The 24,560-nt window shown below is 41.5% G+C and overlaps 1 protein-coding gene across 5 annotated transcripts in view; it reads right to left on the bottom strand.

Moving 5' to 3' along the window:
* Positions 1–24,560, bottom strand: part of LOC139274818 (glutamate receptor 4) — a 255,245-nt gene that overhangs the window by 23,817 nt on the left and 206,868 nt on the right. For all 5 annotated transcript variants that reach the window (XM_070891511.1, XM_070891512.1, XM_070891513.1 and 2 more), the window contains exon 11: positions 15,586–15,959. In XM_070891511.1, the coding sequence (XP_070747612.1) occupies positions 15,586–15,959 (374 nt within the window). The remainder of the gene's footprint in view (positions 1–15,585; positions 15,960–24,560) is intronic.

Here is a 24,560-nt window from a genome sequence, read left to right as displayed (position 1 = left end):
GATCATTTAACAAGAGACAGTTATATCAGTAGACGTGATGTGCAGCACATGTGATGATTTATTAGTCAATGAAAAGAGACATTACTGCTTTAAAATGCAACTCTCCTGACAACACAATGTTAAAGGAGTAACCAGACACTATTGATGGTATTTACTTAGTTACTGAAAACAGGAAAATTAAACTGTAATGTAAAATCACAGCACAACCACAAGAACAGAGGTAGAGAAAGACAAAAGACAGCAAAAAGTAATGATACAAGAAACCAAAACATGAAGATATGGTAAATATTGATTTATTGAGACAATGAATGTACAGAGATACAGAGAACAAAATAACAAACACTAACACGTACAATCGCTGCATATCAGTAACATTTCCTTAGAAGAAGCACAGAAACATCTTACACATCAGACTAAAAACATTCCCACCATAGGAAATTATATCTGAAATCTCTATCTTGATCTTTATAAAACAGCGGTTAAACTTAATACTTTGGTATTGGCATCTATTCACCAACATACCTTGTATTTGACCACATTGCCATTAATACAAATAATTTATTAAACTGAAGATTTTTTTTCCATGCTGCATTGACAGTACATTTATAAGTGCATTCATACAGCCATACAATTAGTACTTCACATGCTTCTGTATTAACTGATCTAAGAATAGTTAAGGGTTAATTTTTCTCCTGTTGCTAATTTCAGCTAAAAACAGACATGAACATAACGCAGTACTACAGGGCACACTGCTTTATATTCATCTCTGCTTTTTGCTAAAATTAGCAGATGGAGGAAAATACACTCCTTGAAGGTCATTTTATTTACAAATCTAATGGCGTGCTGGCAAATGTAATAGCATGAACTGCAGGATGATAATTGGGAATAGTATTTTTTGCAACCAATAAATTCCACAATCCACTTTCATTGGGACCCAAGAAGCAGGGTATTGAGTAGAAGCCATTTTTACATAAATATTGGCCAAGCTACTACCTTTAACCTTTCTCTAAGGAATGCTACAGTCAATCGAGACAAGCAGAGGAGTTTCAACTTAGCATCATATCAATAGACTTACATCTGCAAAAGCAACACAATTAGATCTGGGGTTCTTTATAATGAAGGTGAGGCAAATAACAGTGGAATATGACAGGACTCATGGCTACTTGAGACCTAACAATGGTCCAAAGCAATGGCTTGTATCAGCTGATATCATTGGGTACCACTCATATCTCTGAATGTACTGTCCCCAAACCATATGCTCTTTCTTGGAAGCTTTGAATACTGTTCCTGAGATGGCCTCTCAGTTTAAACTCCTACACTTTGGTGGTATGGCTACTGGGTCACCTGCTCACTTTGTCATAGTATGGAATATGTGTTGGCAGACCATCAACTACATTTAAAACAATCACCTGACTCCCAATCCTTCACTAAAACTCATTGCTATGTTTTCTACATGTTCTTTAGACCCCCAGTCTATAGTGTTGTTGACTAAGCAAATAGGTACTCTAATGATGTTTGTTCCACTTCAGCACATCTTCTCACTAACAATGCCGTTCCTGTGGTCAGGTGCTTAAATATTTGGGTGAAGATGGATAGTGCTGTAGACTCAAACATTATTGAACACTTGTATCTAAGAGGTATTTTCTTTCCCTGTTAAAAAGCAGGTATAGTGCAATCTCTGTATTCTTGGACATGCTTTTAGGATGAGTAATTAACAAGATTAGCATTCACAAATCCCAGAATGGGAAAATTGATTTCCTGCTTAAATCTATATCGACCTCCAAACTAGAAACATAAAATTCTCTTTTATAATAGGTTTACCTAAAAAATTATTTTTAAATATATTGGCTCGAACTTGGTATGGACTTGACAAGTACATGCTTTAAAATAAACTATTTTCTCCACTCCTCTCCTAAAAGTGCTGACTAAGATAGCTGACCTCAGCCAAGGCGGCAGTGAGTTGGTACTGTTGATCTCAGTGACCCTGGGCTGGGGAGGAGAAAGATCATCCAGGGTAGCTTGGGTACTTCATTCAAGTGGCTATTCTTTATGTGAACCTGGCCAGTGAGTTTTGGCAGGCTATTTGACAATGGAGGCATCATGATTGATTCTTACTCAATGTCTATTGATGTGTGCTTTCCAGCGAGATTGGGAACCCTGACTGATCTTTCTCCTCCTCACCAAAGCCCATTGCAATACCTCCCTGACACCGAGGTTAACATGAGCCAATTTAACTCAGACTAAACCAAAAGGGAATTGGATATATACTTGAAAAGGAAGTATTTGTCGGGCTTTGGGAAGAGAGCTGGACTAATTGCATAGCTCTTTCAAAGAGCTGACACAAGGCATGATGGGCCAGTTTCTGTGATGTATGATTCTATTATTTTATAACTGGGTAGATTGAACCTGTGACCTTCCTGCTAAGGACGGCTCAGTTCCATACTGGGGCAGTGCATTTATCCACTGGGTTATCAGGGGAGCTCTGGCAAATATGTACTAGTTACGTAGACAGAGCTAGTGAACAGTGGGAATAGCACATTTAGTAATGTGAACACAGACACTTGGGCCCTGATTTTAAGTGTGGGGGGAGCAGCGACAGTACACTTGAGCCCCGAAGTGGTTGGCACACCCGGGGAGTCCGGGTTGCGGAGATCCATCTGACCTTATCGGCCGGTCATCATCTGAAAAAACGTTACCGTAGACCCACCCGAGCCCAGCCAGATGTCGATGTCGATCGCCGGTGTCGATTTAAGAGAATGGGCCTCAGCATAAGGTAAATGCTGGGGCTGGAATTCTCCAACAGATGCTAGTGTGGGGAGGGAGAGGGAGGTCTGGGGCAAGACAGGCCCAAAGATTTATTTCCGTTTCTTCGAATAATCAAAATTTTACTTATCTTGGCTTGCTCTGGCCACACTGCTGCATCCCACCAGGTTTCTCTGGTGGCTGTGACACCAGGTGCGCCTCCCCGAGTTTTTGCAAAGATTACGTCGCAGCAATGTTGACGTCATCAGACCACAACTTTTACATTTAAGTTAGGCCCTCACTTGCCTGTAGCAGAAGCCTCAGCTGACTTCAAACTCAGTGAAGTTGTCATCAGGTGGGAGCGGTGCGGCTGCAGGCCAGTAAGTGGGCTTAGCCCGATGTTAACACCTCCCACGCACCATTCTCGCTGGGTGACGGGGTTAAAATTGACCCCTTAGTTTCTGATTTATGTTTGATGGACTGTGCCATTCATTAAAAATAGAATTGTCAAAATTAGCAACAGCACTCCTTCGCAACAGGTACAACTTCACACTTACAAAAGGCCAATGCACACTATTATAGTGCCTTGAACATAGAAAAATGTCTTAATGGCACTTCATAAGGTGAACATTTAGAAACTGAATGGAAATTGGAATAATTGGGAGCACAATAAGGGGATGGTCGAAGGCAATGTCTAACGGTAGATTTTGAGGAGGCTTTTGAAGATATGTAAAGTTAAAGCAAGGTGGAAGAGTTTAGGAAATAATTTCATTTGATTTTTGAAGGAGTATCCTCTTTTGTTGGACATCCACAATACTAAACTCTGAGTGACATGCCATGCCATCCATTTTTCTTCTCAAAGCAATTATTGCCCCAAAAGAGCGATGGCATTTATTTAAAGGAGAAGATAGTTCTCGAGTAAATACTGTCATGTAGGTCCTAATCTCCTGATATTTTCTGGGTTGTTACATTTTCATTTATTTAATTCATGTTCTTACAACTTAGCAGATGAAACATTTGTTTCTGGAATCTCGATATCGATTTTGTTGCCAGAAAAATTGATTGCTGCAGGTATCAATATTATAACCCATGAGTAATTTCAGTGCAGACTCTTCTAGAAACTGTGACTGCCCAAAATATCCCTTATCCCAAGATGCTCATTCAGCCCATCTTACTTCATCCAGCCAGAACAAGCTTACACTTCCTCCCATTGTTGCATCAACCTGTTTCTTAAATGATTCTAAGGCCTTTACCTCCACAACCCTCCTGGAAGTGCATTCCAAGTGTTGATCATTCTCTGCATGAAGAAGAGCCTCCTGATATTAGTTCTAGCTGCCTTTTACTAGTTTGAACCTGTGTCTGCTTGTCTTACTCCCACTATTTCATTTAAAGCAACATTCTGGATTAACCTTTTCCATTCCGTTAACTATACTTCTACAAGATTATCTCTCAGTCTTCTCCTTTCCAGGCTGAAAAGCCCAAGTTCTCTAGTCTTTCCTCATAACTCAGGCCCTTAACAGCTTCCAATCTCTTCGGCCTCTGTTCACCCACCCCCTGGATTCCGGTCGCGCTCCCCAGCCTCTGTTCCCCCCCCCCAGCTTCTGATGTACCTCCCCTCCATTCCATCCCGCCACCCACCCCCCGCCCCCAGTTTCCAATCTTCCTCCCAGCCTCCATTTCCTCCTGACCAGCTGCACTTACCTAAAAGCCGCTGCGATGCTAGCAGCGGATTGATCTTGGCTTATTCTCTGCCAGCTGGCCACTCGCACCACACTGCTTGATGGAAATGAGGCCCGAGGCAGAACATTGGGGGCCAGCTCAGTTATCACCATTCAGCTGCGGGGATCATACACTGCCCCTCCCGCACAAAATGGGCACATCTGAATTCCTACCGCATTTCTTCCTCGCCTGCAATGTTAGACATGGGGCTATTCCAACATCCTTCATACAATAATAACTTGTATTTATATAGCGCCTTTAACATAGTAAAACATCCCAAGATACTTCAGATGAGGGTTATCAGACAAAATACACATAAGGAGATATAAGAACAGGTGACCAAAGGCTTGGTCAAAGAGGTAGATTTTAAGGGATGACTTAATGGAGGAGGGAGAGGTAGCGAGGGGGAGAGTTTTAGGTTTCAGCACAACTAATAGGGCCCCTTGCAATACCCCAAGGGTAGTCAGGATGCACCCTGTCATTCCATGGTGTAACTTGCATTTCTAACACAGATGCTTTAAGGACGTGGTATTAGCACACAATAATAATAGGATTAGGCAGAGTCAACATGGATTTATGAAAGGGAAATCATGTTTGACAAATCTGTTAGAGTTTTTTGAGGTTGTAACTAGCAGAATAAATAAGGGGGAACCAGTGGATGTGGTGTATTTGGATTTTCAGAAGGCTTTTAATAAGATGCCACACAAGAGTTTATTGAACAAAATTAGGACTCATGCGATTGGGGGGTAATATACTAGCATGGATTGAGGATTGGTTAACAGACAGAAAACAGAGAGTAGGAATAAACGGGTAATTTTCAGGTTTGCAGGCTGTAACTAGTGGGGTGCCGCAAGGATTGGTGATGGGGCTCCAGCTATTTACAATCTATATCAATGATTTGGATGAGGGGACCAAATGTAATATATCCAAGTTTGCTGATGATACAAAGCTAGGTGGGAATGTAAGTTGTGAGGAGGATAGAAAGACTTCAAGGGGATATAGACAGGCTAAGTGAGTGGGCAAGAACATGGCAAATGGAATATAATGTGGAAAAATGTGAAGTTATCCACTTTGGTAGGAAAATAGAAAAGCAGAGTATTTTTTAAATGGTGAGAGATTGGGAAACATTGGTGTTCAGAGGGACCTGGGTGTCCTTGTACACGAATGATTGAAAGTTAACATGCAGGTACAGCAAGCAATTAAGAAAGAAAATGGTATGTTGGCCTTTATTACAAGAGGATTTGAGTATAAGAGTGAAAATGTCATAGTGCAATTATATTGGGCCCTGATGAGACGGCACCTGGAGTATTGTGTACAGTTTTGGTCTCCTTAGCTAAGGAAGGATATATGTGCCATAGAGGGAGTGCAACGAAGGTTCACCAGGCAGATTCCTGGGATGGGGGGATTGTCCTATGAGGAGAGATTGAGTCAACTAGGCCTTATTCTCTCGAGTTTAGAAGAATGAGAGGTGATCTCATTGAAATTTATAAAATTCTGACTGGGTTGGATAGACTGGATGCGGGAGGATGTTTCCCCTGGCTGGGAAGTCTAGAACAAGGGATCACAGTCTCAAGATAAGGGGTAGGAAATTTAGGACTGAGATGAGGAGAAATGTTTTCACTCAGAGGGTGGTGAACCTATGGAATTCACTACCACAGAAGGCTGTGGAGGCCAAGTTACTGAATATATTTAAGAGGGAGATAGATAGATTTCTAGAAACAAAAGGCATCAAGGGATATGGGGAAAAAGCAGGAATATGGTGTTGAGATAGAGGATCAGCCATGATCATTTGAATGGCAGTGCAGACTCGAAGGGCTGAATGGCCTACTACTGCTCCTATTTTCTATGTTCCATGTTACTATGACCTCATTGAAACATACACAATTCTAACAGGGTTTGACAGGGTAGATGCAGGGAGGATGTTTCCTCTGGCTGAGGAGTCTAGAACCAGGGGTCACAGTCTCAGAATAAGGGGTCAGCCATTTAGGAGTGAGATGAGGAGAAACAACTTCACTCAGAGAGTGGTGAATCTTTGGAATTCTGTACCCCAGAGGGCTGTGGGGGCTCAGTCATTGAGTATATACTAGACAGAGATTGATAGATTTTTGGATAGTAAGGGAATCAAGGGATATGGGGATAGTGCAGGAAAGTGGAGTTGAGGTAGAAGATCAGCCTTGATCTCATTGGATGGCAGAGCAGGCTCGAGGGGCCAAATGGCATACTCCTGCTCCTAATTCTTATGTTATGTTCTTATGTTATGCTCAAACAAAACACTGCTTTGGATTGTAGCTCACAAATGTAAGTGAATAACAATGCCTTTAACCAACGAAGTATAGTATATCCTCGTATCCCTCATATCCACACCAAAAAGGGATGAGTTCACAGGTGTTTCAATGAGGGACCTGACATTCTAGGTCCTGAACTACATACTGAATGGTGGAAGATGCTTGTGCATGGATTCTTTTAACGTGGGGTGGCCGTTGTACACCAGCCATCACATGGGCTTGACAGAGCTAGGTTTTGATCCAGTGGCAAGGGTTAACCAAGACGACTGGAGACCAAGCTCTGCTGCACGGACCTAAAGCGCACACATGCTCCTACTATCTATAAATCGCAGTGTAGGGGTTAAGGAACAGTAATGTTGCAGTGATTGTGTAGCCTGTAGCTTTAATCTTCTCAAACAAATGAATTAAAATACACTGGAAAATGCTTCACCAGTGGAACTATGTAAAAAGCAACAACAGAAGCAAATTTGTTCTTTTTGAAACTCATCTTGTGAATGTGGCATTTTTCATTAATTTCAAGAGGACTATCAGCTTAGGTGGCAAGTACTTTACATAAGGCAACTTAGTATTCGTCTGGTTTTGGGAGAGTGATCTCCATGCACCATTCTCCTCTGCCACTACCTGTAGCTGTGGAGATACTGAGAACCAACCCTGCCTTAGCACACTTGCACATCATGACGTTCACAGCCACGTGTGCTTTGACATCTCTTTTAAAATAGGCAGCCAAACATTTTACACAATATCCTAGCTGCAGCCATTATTACTTTGCCCAGTAGCCACTCTTCATGTGCAAGATAGAGAGCCAAGCAAGATATTTGAACATCACTGCCAAGCCTGGCTCTGTCCTCAACCAAGGTGGTGAAGACTTTCCAGCAGGGATCGCTATGGTCAGGAGAAGCAAGCTTGGCTGATTTTTCCCCTCCCTAGCCCACTGGCACTGAGGCCAAGTGCACAGCTTCTACTGGCTCATCACAGACTCTGGATTGAATCTGGCATATGAGGGAGAAGGGAATAGAGGGTTATGCTGATAAGAGTAAGATGAGGAAAGATAGGAGAAGGCGCGAGTTGAGCATAAACGTCTGGTTGGGCCGAATAGCCTGTTTCTGTGCTGTATATCTTATGTAATCCTAGCTCAAGAATCATCAAGCAGTAAACTTGCTCGCTAAGTCACTGGTGGAGCACAGATTTGTTACTTTGTCTTCTGGAACCAGAAGAAGAGTCGGTAATCAGATGACACAAATTTAAGATGTGGCAAAAGAACCAGAGGCGAGAGGAGGAGAATTTTTTAATGTAGCGAGCAGTTATGATCTGGGATGCACAGCCTGAAAGGGTGGTGGAAGCAGATTCAAGTGTAACTTTCAAAAGGGAATTAGATAAGTACTTGAAGGGGGAAATTTTGCAGGGCTATGGGAAAAGGAAAGGGGAGTGGGACTAATTAGATTGCTCTTACAAAGAGCCAGCACAGACACAATGGGTCAAATAGCCTCCTTCTGTGCTGTATCATTCTATGATTCTATTCTATAACCTATCACTGGTGAGTTGCACTGATGATTGTCAAAGAAAACAGTTACAGCTGAAAGCAGTTACAAAGAAAACAAAACTTTGCGTCCCAATCTCCTGCGCCCGGAGATTGTGATGTCTTTGCCATGCGCATCGCCCCGTTAGCACCCCGGCGCCTAAATTCACTTTCGCCCCCTGCAGTAGTGCCGGACAAAAACACGGCACCTGCAGAAGGCACGGCTCGGATGGCCGGCCGTTACTGGGGTGAAAATTAACTCCGAGGTGGCCGAGAGAAAATATTTTAAAAACTTACCTTGGGTTTCCCGCTGCTGCTCCGTTTTCTTCACAGGATCCTGGCCACGATCCCTCAGTCCGGCACTCTGCTTGAGTGTCGGACTGATCGTGCGGCACGCCCGCTCCATGGTGGTCCAGGTGGGACCCTTTTTCATTTGCCGAGTCGGCAGCGAGGGCCCTTCCCTTTAAATGAGGGAAGGGCCACTTGGACACGGCAGCACTGCCAAGGTGTCCGCTCCGTTAGCGCCCCAGGAAGGAAGTCATCGTCACAGGCAGTCCCTCAAAATCGAGGAAGACTTGCTTCCACTCTAACAGTGAGTTCTTAAGTGACTGAACAGTCGAATACAGGAATTACAGTTTCTGTCACAGGTGGGACAGACAGTCGTTGAAGGAAAGGGTGGGTGGCGAGTCTGGTTTGCTGCATGCTCCTTCCGCTGCCTGCGCTTGTTTTCTGCATGTTCTCGACGACGAGACTCGAGGTACTCAGCGCCCTCCCGGATGCGCTTCCTCCATTTAGGGCGGTCTTTGGCCAGGGACTCCTGTGTTGTTAGCATCCCAGGAAGGAAGTGGAGCACTTGATTTAGTACTTCATTTCCTCCTGGGGGCAGTAACCCAAATTTTTGGAGAGGGGCGAGACTTCAGCGCCTGCCGTTAAGTCTCGTGCCTCCCAACTATTACCGTCCCCAAACGGGGCGATACTGAATTTCTACCAAAGAAGTATGGAGGTGACAAAGGACTGAAATGATAAGTAGAATGTCTGTAAGTGTATTTCAAACAGTGAGTGTATGCCATCAAATTTTACATGGCAGCATTATCTGATTTACTGCTAGTTGGCTGCAACTTTGTACTCTGGGTAATTGACCTGGGATTTATGGCTCACTTTCAAAACTGTGGAAATTTTCCAAGAAGCAGGAAGTGGTGTAAAAAAGAACATTGCAAATTAAAACTGAATGTTTGGAAGCTACTTTAACAAACACAGTTGATCTTTCAATGGCTTTATATATCAGTTGACAAAACACATATCAAATTAAAATAAAGCTGGCTGCTTTCAGATGAGACTTTGCCGAGGTTATGAATGCAATAGCAATGTGCTCTAGTAACGTGATAGTCTAAATTTTGATAGAGATCCGACACAGATGTGCGTTCAATAGGTGCTAATGCAAACACGTCTTCCAGCTGCACTTTTCATGAACAGGAGCCCAGGCGGACAGCCATTTACAGAGCTTTGTGCTTTGATTAATGAACAATTCAGTGACTCATTGTGACATACAATCCTAAATGACACACATACCATCTTTGTGCTTTGCTTCCTTATCTCATAATAAATTATATTCAGAATTTAAAAGTTGCTAATTGCACAAATTACTTACTGCAAACTCGATTTCTAATGTATTTATTTTTAAAGATGTTAAAATATGTTAGTCTATAAATTACTATTGGTGATATTATTTTGCTCATGTCAAATTTCTCTGTTATTTTAACAGAAGCAGTGTTAATGCCTCCGTTAAAATAACAGGAATGTGATACGTACATAAAGTGTTTGCACAATATTATCACTGATAGTAATTTCCAATCCGATATATTTTTAAAGAGGTTTCCCACTTATAGATCTGTTTATCAAATCAATGCCAAAACAGTATAGTGATGATCTGATGCAGAATAAAGTATCTTTTTGAGGTTGGAATTAAAGTAAGTTGTCGGGACTGAACAAAGGAAGCGTTTCTCTGCAACTGACAACATTAAACTTGACTGGAGAATGCTCTGTGCTGACACTGACTGCTGTAAGTAGAAACGTGTTCTATTTCCAGCACTGACATACCTCACCTCACTGAAAGGCACACAGCAAAAACATTCAGGTCAGAAACCTCCTTATTTGGTGTTCAAGTACTTAACTGTCGTGACAGAAAGTGAAAGTTTCTGACATGCAGCGAGTGGCTTATTGGGAAATCGCAGGGGCACTACCCATTGAAATGAATGGACTGGCAATCATGGACACCGCACCTGTTATTTTCCAATAAGCCTCTGCTTTATGTCACGTGGCATCTCAGGAACTTTCAGAAACTTTCACCCAGAATGCAAGGCCATTAAAGGCCAGGAAGTTATGCTAAACCTTTATAAAACACTAGTTCGGCACCAGCTGGAGTATTGTGTCCAATTCTGGGCACCACACTTTAGGAAGGATGTGAAGGCTTTGGAAAGGGTACAAAAGAAATTTACTCGAATGGTTCCAGGGATGAGCGGTTACAGTTACGTGGATAGACTGGAGAAGTTGAGGTTGTTCTCATTAGAGCAGGAATGCTAACAGGAGATTTGATAGAGGTGAATCATGAAGGGCTTAGATAGAGTAAACAAAGAGAAACTGTTTCCAATGGCCGAAGGATCAATAACCAGAAGGCACAGACTTAAGGTGATTGGCAAAAGAACCAGAGGTGGAATGAGGAAAAACGTTTTTACATAACAAGTGGTTAGGATTTGGAATGTACTGCCTGCTATTGCAGGGATATGGGAAAAGATCCGGGCAGTGGGACTAACTGGACTGCTCTTCGAAAGAGCTGGTGCAGACGTGATGGGCCAAATGGCCTCCTTCTGTGCTATAATATTCTATGATTCCATGGTTCTATGAAATGAACATTTAATGCAAGCAAACTATTATGATTTGTATGCTATAAAGGTATGCTCTATAATGGCCCTGGGGGCATCTTCAGCCTATGTCACTATCTAAAAATCAACAATTTCAAGATAACCTTCAAAATAACTTCAGCGACACTACTTGCCTGGTTTAGAAATGTAGTAGGATATGACTCTGGGAATGAAGGTTCAATGTATTTACTGCAACAACTATGCTGCAAATGTTCAATATTTTGAAAAAAATGAATGTTGCACATACCATAAATTAGCAACCTACAAAATGTCCTCTATAGTTATACAAATAAAGCACGAAGTTATCACTCAGACAGCCGAAAGAAAAACAGTAAATTATAGTTCATGCAGTTTCTCAATGGCAGTGAGAATTGATTTTTTTACCCTCCACTGAGATCCAATTAAAAAAAATTCTTATTTATGAAAAATAAATGTGTCAAGTCTGAATATTGATAGCTCATTCATATCTGTGAACTAAATAATGGGGTCATTTCCAACTTTGCCGCGAGGGCGGTAAGCGAACAAGAGTGAAATATCCAGTCATTGTGAAACTCGCCCGAAAATAATTCCTGTTTCCGGTGGGAGGTGGCTTAAATATGCAAATCAGTATCCGGATTGTAAGGCCCCAATTGCATTTTTCGGATACAACTGGGCGGATGTCGAATGGCTTAACGAGCGATCCTCAAAAAACGTCCGAAGAAATGTTTTATTTTTATTATTGTGGAACAGGAAGAGCGGGTGTGCTCCTCCTGGGAGTATAATAAAACTCAGGTCTGCAGTCGAACCATGCAAAGCTCCCCCATGCTTCCCACCACCAATGAGTTACCTTTAAAGTGTAGTCACTGTTGGTACACTGCATGGTCCCACAAACTGCAATGAGATAAATTACCAGATAGCCTGATTTTAGTGGTGTTGATTAAGGGATCAATTTTGGCCAGGACACTAGGAGAACTCTCCTGCTTTTCTTCGAACAGTGCCATGAGATCTTTTATGTCCACCTGAGAGGGCAGACAAGACCACAGTTTAACCTCTCATCCAAAAGACACCACCTCCGTTAATGTAACATTCCCTCAATGCTGCACTAGATTATGTGTCAGTCTAGATTATATGTTCAAATCCTGGAGTGTGGCTTGAAATCATGACCTTCTATCTGAGGTGAGAGTGTTACCACTGAGTCAAGGTAACATGGTTTCAGGCTACTGCCAGTGCTGATCTCCAGTCATCAAGAGGTACATAAGAGTGGGCCAAATCTATAAACACAATAAATTAATTTCATCCATTCACGCGGTAGCACCACTTCCATGATGTAACATATAAATCTTTGGACAGAACTAGTCAGAATTTGATATATCATAGTCAAGCATTTAAACTATATTAACTACACACACATGGACATGCACATTAAAGTTAAATAAATGTATTTGTATTTGTTCTTAGGTTGTGGGCTACACTTATTGGCCATCCTGACTGTCACTGATTAAAATGTCGTGGTGCTTATGCCATTTTTGTAAACATCAAGTGACATCGACTTATAGGTTACTGGTAAAATCCAGGAAAACAATAGACAAGCAGCTAGGATTTGTATGATTGCACCCAACAAAAGACAAATGTTCCACTGCAATAGCTCGGACAAGAAACCATCAATCAAAAGGTGCCACCATTCTCTTGCTGCCAGTAACCCATTTTACATTCCTAATCCCTAGTGCTTGCTGATCATCAGTGAACTGCATGCTAATGCCACTGTCAATGCCAATTTTGTGCAGCATGGAGCAAAATGTTGATGACCTTTTCAGGGTCATTCATGAAGCAGCCAGCAGAATGGTGATGATAACTGAGTTGCTGTTTGAACACATCAAAGGCCTACTCAATCAATCATTGCCCTGGTCCGCGCATGGACCTTATTTTACTGCACCTCAGCTCTAGTGTGTGTTGTGCAGGGGTGTGATGAGCCACAGTTACAATGTGAAGCTTCTACTCTCACAGTAGTTAGCTGTCCAACCTTACGTCCCCTTGGAAGAGCTTACTAATGCTATATTGTAGGATATATGAATCATGGCTATTCCCTCAAAAACAGGTATTAACATATATAATAGTCATATGGCATCTGAACATTAAAGAAATGAAGGCCTTTTGATTTTTTTAAACCATGGCATTGATGGATCACAAAGGTAAAAAGATAAAGAAAGCTATTCAGCTCATCTTCGTCATCCTTCCCCAGAGAACCATGATTCATCATTACAGCATTAACTGTATAACTTGAATAACTGCGGAGTTTTTGCCTCCACAGTTGTAACAGGAGCACCATTCCAGGTATTAATCACTCTTTTTGCAAAGGCTTACTGATATCAGTTCAGAAGTTGCCTTTTACCAGTTTGTATCTAGGTCTCATTATCCGGCAGCTGTGGGTTTAACTTGAAACAGAGCTTAGGATCAATCTTTTCTATTCCATCTCTGTCAGTTTCCCTTCTCATTCATCCACTTTCATCACTGAGAGCCTAAGATTTTTCTAAACATTTCTCATAAGTTCTTTAACATCAAGGATCAGCCTTCTCTGCACCACTCCTAGGGATTGGATGTTTCTGTTGCCTTTGGTGATCACAATTGAATGCAGTATTCAAGGTACAGCCTGACCAGGGCACCATTCAGCTCCAGCATTTACACTATTCTGATTTGGCAATATAGCTCAGCATGCTGTGTGCTTCATTGATTGCTGCTCTGAAAAGATTACACATATCAGAGTTGAGCTCATTACTCCTACTAGATCTCTTTCAGTTTCTCCTCTAGCTAGTTAAACACCATTAATCATGCTCTATATTTTTGTTTTAATGTGTAAGACCTTGTACTTAATTTCTATTAATTATCTTCTGCTCAAGCTCGCTCACTTGTGAACATTATCTGGGTTTTTCTATAACTCCTTGGTTGCCTCATTAGACTCTGCTGACTTCTTAGTTTGGTTACATCTATAAATGTATGTTTATGAATCCATGTCATTTATTTAGATGAGGAATCGTAGAGCCCTAGCACTGATTCCTGGGTCGTATATTCTGTACGTCTCCACACCTCACTATCATTCCCAAAGCCAATCCCTAATCAACCTCCATGTTTTATTTAGGCCACCCACAGTCATGGCAGCATTAAAAACATCAATGCACACTGCTGGTCTTTTAATCCCAATTTTCTGCTCCTTTACTGCCAACCTCAATGAATGTCAACACTGGAAAATCTATATGATTAGTGCTTAGCACTGTCCATTGTGTTGAAAGAAATTGAAGCTGATTGTACCAAATTGAAAGTTGTCATAGAAATGGAAGAACATGAGAAAAGCGTTTTTGACCTATCAGACCTTGTACAATTATGAACTTAACCCAACCCACTCAATTTTCTGATGGAGGTCTGTGAAATTTCTCCCAGACTTCCAAATGTAACCAAGAAAAATTCAGAGATATTAGTTAAAATTTACAACCCATACACTATTAAACTCTGACAAATTCATTTCTTAGTTGGCGCCCTTTGCCTCAGCAGCATTGGAACCATCATATTCCCCAAGGTAGTACATCGTCTCTGTCTATACTTATTTTAGAACCTCAACCACCTGTTTAACTGTGTCCAGAACAATTTAAATATGGATGTAGTGCATATATAAAGGGACAGCACATTTTTCACTGGGACATATTTTGTTAATCATTTTACAGCTCTAGTTTATTTTTGTAAAATGTATAAGGGTAATTTTCTATAAAAATATATTAATACATTTAGTAGATCTCCCTTGGGGGCTAAACAGAGTCACTGCCTCCACGAGCAGGATAGTGTAGTTACAGTGTGACAGCTTTACATAGGCAGTTTCCATTATAAATGTGGATATAGGAATTTATAATGGAAAAAGTTGATAGGAAAGTCCATGCAGATGTAATATTTTTCATATACTATGGTGATATATTCACACATGGTCAAAAGTGAGCTCCTGTGTTTGAGTACTGAAAAATTATTCAGCAATAAACTTTGGTTAATACAGTTCATTTTTTTTCATTTCAGAAATGGGTGCAGATCAGAAAAAAATGGAATTTTATATACACCTGGATAGTTGACCGTAAAATAAGGTATGCAGCAAACACACGGTAGTCCTCCAAGGGGACAAAATCAGCATAACTTTATGCATTTTACGGTCTACGCATGGTGTATATAAGTTACGTGCAGAAACGTGTAAATGATGGTTTAGAGGTCATTCACACATTTCACTTATCTATAAAAAAGCTGCAATTTCTCTTGGAACCTTACTGTTTGTGGAAGCATTCAAATAAATTTTAGAAAGGGTATACTTATATTGACAGGGGAAAAGGTAACGTATATGCACCATGGCATCAGGCTTGACCATAAAATGCACAGAGTTAATAGATAAATGACCAACCTTGGCGAAATATCGCATCCTTGCTGCATAAAGGCACCCAGAGAAAACCAAAGACTGTTAAAGATGCCAAACTCATTGGGTGGTTGATCACTCGGCGATGCATCTTGTCCATCTTCTGGCTCTTCAGTGTGCCACTCATATGGGCTAAACCTGCTGACCAGGAACAGTACCACACTGACTCCAATGTAGGCAAAGACGATACACATCCAAATTTCATACGCCAATGGGTCAAGAAAGGAGAAGACGCCAGGTTTGGACTTCTGCGGCTTCTTGATCATGATGGAAATGCCCAGGCTCATAAAGGGCTTGGAAAAGTCGATGACCTCCTCTCGTACTAAAGTAATGGTCAATGGTGCCACACCAATCTGTGCTCTCTGTGAAATGGGGAAAATCCTTTTTAAACATATATTTTAAAGTACACATGGGGTAGATGATACCAGTGCAGTCAACCCTTAAAAGATAATCTCTAATCTCCAAAGATGCAGTTACTTTATTCTGCTTTCTTTAAGATTATAAAATTATATGTTTCAGAAAGTTTAATGAGGATGGTTACACTTTATGATTTACTGATTGTTAATTTTATTCATTCTCTGACACCATTATTTGTAAGATAGCATGAAAACAAGGTGCCAGGAGACCTCATCAGCTCCATTATAAATGTGTTGTGCATTTTTGCAGTTTTGCTACATACAAACAAATTCTAAAAATTATTACATTGCTCTTTGCGATTTTTCTAGAGGGCATTTTGTCAGCCATCAGATGCATCTATAGGAAAGGGACTCATTTGTATTCACTTACATTTGTAAACCCAGATTAACCCAGTCTCTTTAGAAAGCACACTAGAGAAGCATCATATTATATCTCGATTCAGATGCTCTGCATTGAGCAAGCAAGCTGATTGGGGCCTGATTAGGGCCCAGTGTGGGCCTGTATGGCACATTGAAGACAACTCTGGTGTGTCTGTGGAGCCTGCCAGATTTCCAGCACTGCTATCTTCAGTATACCTGGACCAGTTCTCCTGAGGTTAGGATCAGGCTTTCACAATGTCATTGCCAGCGCTAGCCCTAAAACTCTGAATTATTTACAGTTAAAAGATCTCAAATTGTCAGTATGATTTGTAAGAACACGGCCTAATTTTCATGTGCACGAAATATAGAAGATGCACAGCAAACATAAATGCAAATGGCACAGCATTATTGATGATGTAAAAATATTCCGGCTAAGTCAGGCTGCATTTCACCAGAAGGAAGGCTGTCAATTATTTTAATGCAAACAAATTGGTGTCAGAAGGCACTTTCTTACACCTCCTCAGGGCTGAATCAATACTAATGAGTAGAGAGGCCTGAAACAAGGTTGTCTGCCTATCCTCCCAGCTGATAAATGGTACATGTCATTGGGGAGACTTACAGAAGGGGGAAGGACTTCACCAATGCCTTAGTGAGTAAATGTACCACTTACTATGGTACTAAACTATACAGACCAAGATCTCAGGTTGATTCCTGATCTGTGGCTGGACATAGGGTTGCCAGCCCTCCCGGATAGCCTGTGAGTCTTGCAGAATGGGGCATGGATCTTCCAGGCACTGCTGCTAGCAGCCCGGGAGACCTTCGTGCTTTAAAGTTCCCACAGCAGCGGCCCATCCCCGCTGGGGGAGGAAGATTGGGGATCAGGAAATGGTGGTTCGGGGAGAGAGAGAGAGACTGGGTGATGAGGGCTCGGGGAGAGGGAGACTCGGGAATAGGGATCATAGATTGGGGGCTCGGGGAGAGAGGGAGGCTGGACGATGTGACTCGGGGGAGAGGGAGACTGGGGATTGGGCGAAAGAGAGACTGGAAAATGGCGGAGATGGAGATGAAAATGGGGGTCAAGAGATGGGGAGAGAGTGAGACTGGGGATCAGGGGGATTGGGGCTTGAGCGAAGGGGAGAGAGGGGAAATAGGATGGGTGTGGGAACCAACATTTTCTGCAGAGCTGGGAACAGCAGCACAACCTGGTGAGTGGGAGCAGTGCTGAGAGAGGAGCAGCCAGGAAAAGAGTGAGTGGAAACTGCGATCCTTACAAAGATTGTTGCAACTGGTAGGCGAATGGGGAATGAGGGGACGGAGACCAAGGATTTTTACTGGAAGAACTAAGGAGGAATGGAGAAGGAAGGCTCTTGAACTGAGGGCTATTAGACCATAGTAGGCTTCACTGCAAGTGGCATCATTCTATGGAAAATCTCCTTTATTGAGTCTGAGCCCAGGGAGGGTTTAAGAAATGTTGGTGCTGAGCTGAGTTTAGGATGATGTACCCTGTGAGAAGTGTCTGAAATACTGAGCCCACTGCCCTATGTGTGATCTCTCAGTTTGGTTCAGGTCAGTCTGGGCAGGCTGGTTTTGACATGTGAAGTCCAAGTACAGATCGGCTCTGACTGAGGCACCCAGCTCAGAGTTATCACCTTCACACAGAACTGGAGTCCAAAACCAGGGTCCAAGGACAGAGGCGGGGGAATCAAGCCTATTAAATGTGGCATCGATTGGGGAGCCTGAACACACCTTGTGCAGCGCAGGGGGATTCTGGTTATAGGTTTAAGGTGAATACCAGTGGATTATAGGATTACTACCAGTTACAGGTAAGATATCGGGGCATTACACCTATTAAAACCAGTACATATAGGCTATCAAATTATGTTTCTTTGAGGGGAATCTGAATGTTACCAGTATTACTGTTGGTTTTCGGTGCAATTTCAGTGAGTAATTAGTTACTGGTGGAATTAAAGTTCCTCCCACCTCTGTTTTTCTGCTGCGAATATTTCCCCCACCCTCGGCTTCCCCTCTTCGTCTGTTAACAGCTGGCCTCCTGGTTCTTGGAACTTCTCGCACAACAGCAGCTGGCACAAAACCATGAACAAAGCTACTTAACTACACGGGACCAAACCTTTATAACGTAAAATGTTAGCAAACTGTAACTAGTGGGGTGCCACAGGCATCAGTGTTGGGGCCTCAACTATTTACAATCTATATTAATGACTTGGATGAACGGACCAAGTGTAATGTATCCAAATTGTAGCCAAATTTGCTGATGATACAAAGATAGGTGGGAAAGCAAGTTGTGAGGAGGATGCAAATAATCTACAAAGGGATATAGATAAGCTGAGTGAGTGGGCAAAAATTTGGCAGATGGAGTATAATGTGAGAAAATGTAAGGTTATCCACTTTGGTAGGAAAAATAAAAAAGCTAATTATTATTTAAATGGGGAGTGATTATAAAATGCTGCAGTACAGAGGGATCTGGGGGTCCTTGTACATGAAATTTAAAAAGTTAGCATGCAGGTACAGCAAGTAATTAGGAAAGCAAATGAAATGTTGCCTTTATTGCAAGGCGGATGGAGTATAAAAGTAAGTCCTGCTGTAATTGTACATGGCGTTAATGAGACCACACCTGGAGTACTGCGTACAGTATTAGTCTCCTTATTTAAGGAGGGATATACTTGCATTGGAGGCAGTTCAGAGATTGATTCCTGAGATGAACGGGTTGTCATATGAAGAAAGGTTGCACAAGTTGGGCCTATACTCATTGGAGTTTAGAAGATTGAGAGGTGATCTTATTGAAACATATAAGATTCTAAGGGAGCTTAACAGGTTGGATACAGAGAGGATATTTCCTCTCGTGGGGGAATCTAGAACTAGGGGGCATAGTCTCAGAATATTTAAAACGGAAATGAGGAAGAATTTTTTCTCTGAGAGTCGTGAATCTTTGGAATTCTCTACTCCAGAGAGCTGTGGAGGCTGGGTCATTGAATAAATTTAAGGTGGAGATAGATAGATTTTTGAAGGATAAGGGAATCAAGGGTTATGGGGTGAAGGCAGGGAAGTGGCGTTGAAGCCATGATCTTATTGAATGGCGGAGCAAGCTCGAGGGGCCAGATGGCCTACTCCTGCTCCTATTTCTTATGTTCTTATGTTCAATCAAAGTTGCCAACCATAGCTGGACAGTTGATCTCAGCCAGGGCTACAGCTCTCATCACTGATTGCCATCCAGTGACTGCTGCTGGAAAGTGCACTTGTGTACTTTTCACATGTGGACAGGTTCAGGCTTGGCTATAATGCCTTCCTATGATAAAGTAATAAAAGGCACCATGGAACCATACCCCAGCGAGAGTAAGCTTGTTCAGCAGAGGAAAAGCTGAATTTTTAAAAAGAAAAACGAAACAACATATCAAAATAGAACAAAATAAGGAAACGTCATCGCATTTTTAAATATAATTTCAACTGTAGAATTGAACATGCATTTGCTTGTGTTTTTCTTTTAGTCCACTTAACTTATCTTCTACAAAAAGAAATATTGCTAGCTTTCCAGTAGCAGGAATGCGATTAGTAACAAGCAAGGTGTTTTTGTTTGCTTTGATGGTGTCAGGAAGTCTGCACTGTTTGAATAGTGTGCAGTCTGTCAGCTTCCAGCAGGAGCACATTAAAAGGTTAAAGCAGAATGACTCCTTCCACTGCACAGTGGAGCCAATCAATACGGCATGCAAGACAATTTTAGACGGTACTTCTAAAAACCTCCTTCAGAGATGCAGTAGATTTATGAAAGGCGGACATTGTCTACAATATATATCAAGCTCATTACTCTGTGTCCTTCACACTGGTCTCTTGGGGCAAGAATCTTAAAATATTCTCAAAGAGACAATTGCTAAAACGCACTGATGATTTTATAAGCTTTTGCACTTTAAACTACACGAATGGAAAATAATTTAACGGTCAGCAATAAATTTTCTAATTTTAGAAGTGTGAAAAGTGTATTCTTGCGAGTGGTGGGGGAATTAAAACTCCACATAAACTCTATTAGGTTTCTATAAATGTTTGATTTTTATCTTTGGTGTTGCTTCTATCACGCTGAATTTCCTGCTCGAGACAGCGGCTAAACAATCTTTTCCCCAGACACCTGTCAACATTCCACTGTACCTGATCCTTGATGTGAAAACAGAAAGCCAGGGGAATCATACTCTAACTTCACATCCCGCTCTCCTTTGTTGGGAGGTTGGCCATCCTCTCTGACCTTGTCTCAGCTGGTGGGAGTTGAGTCAGTGCTGGATTTCCGCTGTGCGCTGGTTGTAGCAAAATCATAACTACATTCTCTATAAATATATTTACAATTTTGCGACAACCTAGAATGCAGAGGAAATCTTCCGTGTGTGGGAATCACGGGTTTCAATCAATGTCACACCTGGCACAGCAGAGTAAAGTGGTTCCCCAATGTACTGTGGATACTGCCTAGGTTGTTTTGAAGTGAATAATTAGAAGTGAATGGGATTAGGAAAATAATATGTTTTTACGAGCGTGAATAGTATAATAATTATTAGTCAATCTCCCATGAACTTGCATTCAAGGAATCAAGATCAAGTGCAATATTCAGGACAAGCAGGGTTAAAGAGCAGGGGATAATTGGAGAGGAATGGGGAGCTATAGAAGGAGGGGGATATGAGGGAAGAAGGGAGAGGAGGGAAGGGAGGCAGAAGGGGACAGCAGAGGAGGTGGATGGGCAAGGGATATAAATGGAGGGGCTGTCCAGAGTTTCATCTGAACAAGGTAGAGGGGCAATTAAACCTTACCTCCCCCTGAATCCTGAAATTGTTTTCACCAATTGGGGGGGATGGTGTTAACTTCAGCACTTGACATCTGCAGACCCCTAAACTGCATTCAGTGGTTGGGGGGAGGGATGCTGCAAGGATTCCCTCGCAGCAGGACCCAGGATTTGGCTGTTGCACTCCTTCCATTGATTTAGTTGAATAGAGCTCTGTTGATTTTAATTGGGAGCATGCCCAAAATGTGCAGAACGTTTTACCAGAATTATTTTAATTTTTGAAGTTATCTTTTGTCTTTTAGAGCAAAATTAAAAATTTATGCTTATACCATTACAATCACTCATTCTTGTGAATTTGTCCCAGGCAAGATGTGATAGTCTTGAAATCGGCAATAATCATGGGCGACTTTAATCTTCACATTGATTGGCCAAATCAAATTGGCAAAGGTAGCCTTGAGGAAGAGATCATACAGTGTATTCGGATGGTTTCTTCGAACAATACATTGTGGAACCAACCAGGGAGCAGACTATTTTAGATTAGGTAATGTGTAATGAGTCTGGACTAATTAATGATCTCAAAGTAAAGGATCCTTTTGGGAAGCGTGATCATAGCATGGTCGAATTTCAAATTCAGTTTGAGGGTGAGAAACCTAGGTCTCAAACTAGTGTCCTGAACTTAAATAAAGGCAATTACAAAGGAATGAAAGCAGAGTTGGCTAAAATGGACAGGGAAAATAGATTAAAGGATAAGACGGTAGATAAACAATGACAAATATTTATGGGGATATTTCATAACTCTCAACAAACAAAGACTCTAAGAGAAGGATGAATCATCCGTGGCTAACTAAGGAAGTAAATGATGTATCAAATTGAAAACAAAGGCATACAATATTGCAAAGAATAGTGTAAGGCCAGAGGATTGTGAAATTTTTAGAAACCAGCATAGGATGATTAAAAAAATGATAAAGCGAGAGAAGATCATTTATGAGAGTAAACTAGCAAGAAATATAAAAACAGACAGTAAGAGCTTCTACACATATATAAAAAGGCAGAGAGTAGCTAAAGTAAACGTTGGTCCCTTAGAGGATGAGACTGGGGAATTAATAATGGGAAACAGGGAAATGGTAGAGACTTTGAACACATATTTTATATCGGTCTTCATGGTAGAAGACACTAAAAGCATCTCAATAACGGATAATCAAGGGGTTATAGGGAGGGTGGAACTTAAAACAGTCATTATCATTAGAGAAAAAATACTAGGCAAACTAATGGGACTAAAGGTGGACAAGTCCCCTGAATCTGATGGCCTGCATCCTCAGGTCTTAAAAGAAGTGGCTGTAGAGACAGTGGATGCATTGGTTGTAATCTACTAAAATACCCTGGATTCTGGAGAAGTCCCAGTGGATTTGAAAACCACAAATGTAACGCCCCTAATTAAGAAAGGAGGGAGACAGAAAGCAGGAAACTATAGACTAGTTAGCCTAATATCTGTCATTGGGAAAATACTGGAACCCAATATTAAGGAAGTAGTAGCAGGACATTTAGAAAATCATAATACAGTCAAGCAGAGTTTGCATGGTTTTATGAAAGGGAAATTATGTTTGACAAATTTGCTGGAGTTCTTTGAGGATGTAATGATCAGGGTGGATAAAGTGGAACCAGTACATGTGTATTTGGATTTACAGAAGGCATTCGATAAGGTGACACACAAAAGGTTACTGCACAAGATAAAAGCTCATGGGGTTGGGGGTAATATATTAGCATGGATAGAGGATTGGCTAACTAACAGAAAACAAAGAGTCAGGATAAATGGGTCATTTCAAGTTGGCAAACTGTAACGAGTGGGGTGCCACAGGGATCAGTGCTGGGGCTTCAACTATTTACAATCTATATTAATGACGTGGGTGAAGGGACAGAGTGTATGGTAGCCAAATTTGCTGATGATACAAAGATAGGTGAGAAAGCAAATTGTGAGGAGGACTCAAAGAACCTGCAAAGGGATATAGATAGGCTAAGTGAGTGGGCAAAAATTTGGCAGATGGAGTATAATGTGGGAAAATGTGAGGTTATCCATTTTGGTAGGAAAAATAAAAAGGCAAATTATTATTTAAATGGGGAGAGATTACAAAATGCTGCAGTACATAGGGATCTGGGGTCCCTGTACACGATACACAAAAAGTTAGCATGCAGGTACAGCAAGTAATTAGGAAGGCAAATGGGATATTGGCCTTTATTGTAAGAGGAGATGGAGTATAAAAATGGGGTAGTCCTGCTACAACTGTACAGGGCATTGGTGAGATGACACCTGGAGTATTGCATACAGTTTTGGTCTCCTTATTTAAGGAAGGATATACTTGCATTGGAGGCAGTTCAGAGAAGGTTTACTAGGTTGATTCCTGAGATATAGGTGTTGTGATATGAAGAAAGTTTGAGCAGGTTGGGCCTATACTTATTGGAAGAATGAGAGGTGATTTTATTGAAACATATAAGATTCTCAGGGGTCTTGACAGGGTAGATGCAGAGAGGATGTTTCCCCTCTGGGGGGAATCTAGAACTCGGGGGCATAGTTTCAGAATAAGGGGTCACCTATTTAAAACGGAAAATGAGGAAGAATTTCTTCTCTCAGAAGGTCATGAATCTTTGGAATTCTCTACCCAAGAGAGCTGTGGAGGCTGGGTCATTGAATATATTTAAGGTGGAGATAGATGTTTGAACGATAAGGAAATCAAGGTTTATGGGGAGCAGGCAGGGAAGTGGAGTTGAGGCCAAGATCAGATCTGCCATGATCTTATTGAATGGCGGAGCAGGCTTCGAGGTCCAAATGGCCTACTCCTGCTCCCATTTCTTATGTTCTTATGAAATTTAAAGCTGCTATCACAGGGCCACCTACAGCATATCTGGTACTACAGCTGGTATAATAGGTTTGCCCACAGAGCACAGGTCATTATGAAAGTTTTGGAAACAAAACTTATACTCTACATATCAAATTTAATAGATATGAGAGGCTGGTTACTAAAATCCGAATGGGTGTTTTCAAAGGCCTTACTCAATATCTGCAATGCTCTACTGAACACAAAAAGTTAAAGCTTTCAGAATATAATGAAAACCAAGATAAGCATCAGTAAACGGAATGAGTAACTACGTCGGATACAGTGATGGCAGTATTTCTCAGAATTAAGTTCTGGATACTGCTCCATAGCGTCTCTTGTTTGACAAGCAGAGATCTGCCAGTGAGGAAAGAATGTTAGGATTCAATTGAAACCACCTAGGGCTTCTGGTTTAACACTTTCACTGAAGTTGAAACTTAACAAGCGCCATCACATCATGCAGAGAGATATGATTCTTTCAGTTCTGTATCCCATCCCTTCATTACAATATTAAAATTGTCTGATGCAATGTAGTTAAAGAAAGCA

The sequence above is a fragment of the Pristiophorus japonicus genome, chromosome 10 (assembly GCF_044704955.1).
Source record: "Pristiophorus japonicus isolate sPriJap1 chromosome 10, sPriJap1.hap1, whole genome shotgun sequence".
Lineage (NCBI taxonomy): Eukaryota > Metazoa > Chordata > Chondrichthyes > Pristiophoridae > Pristiophorus > Pristiophorus japonicus.
Note: the sequence above shows the minus strand (reverse complement) of the source record. Positions and strands in the feature narration are given on the sequence as shown.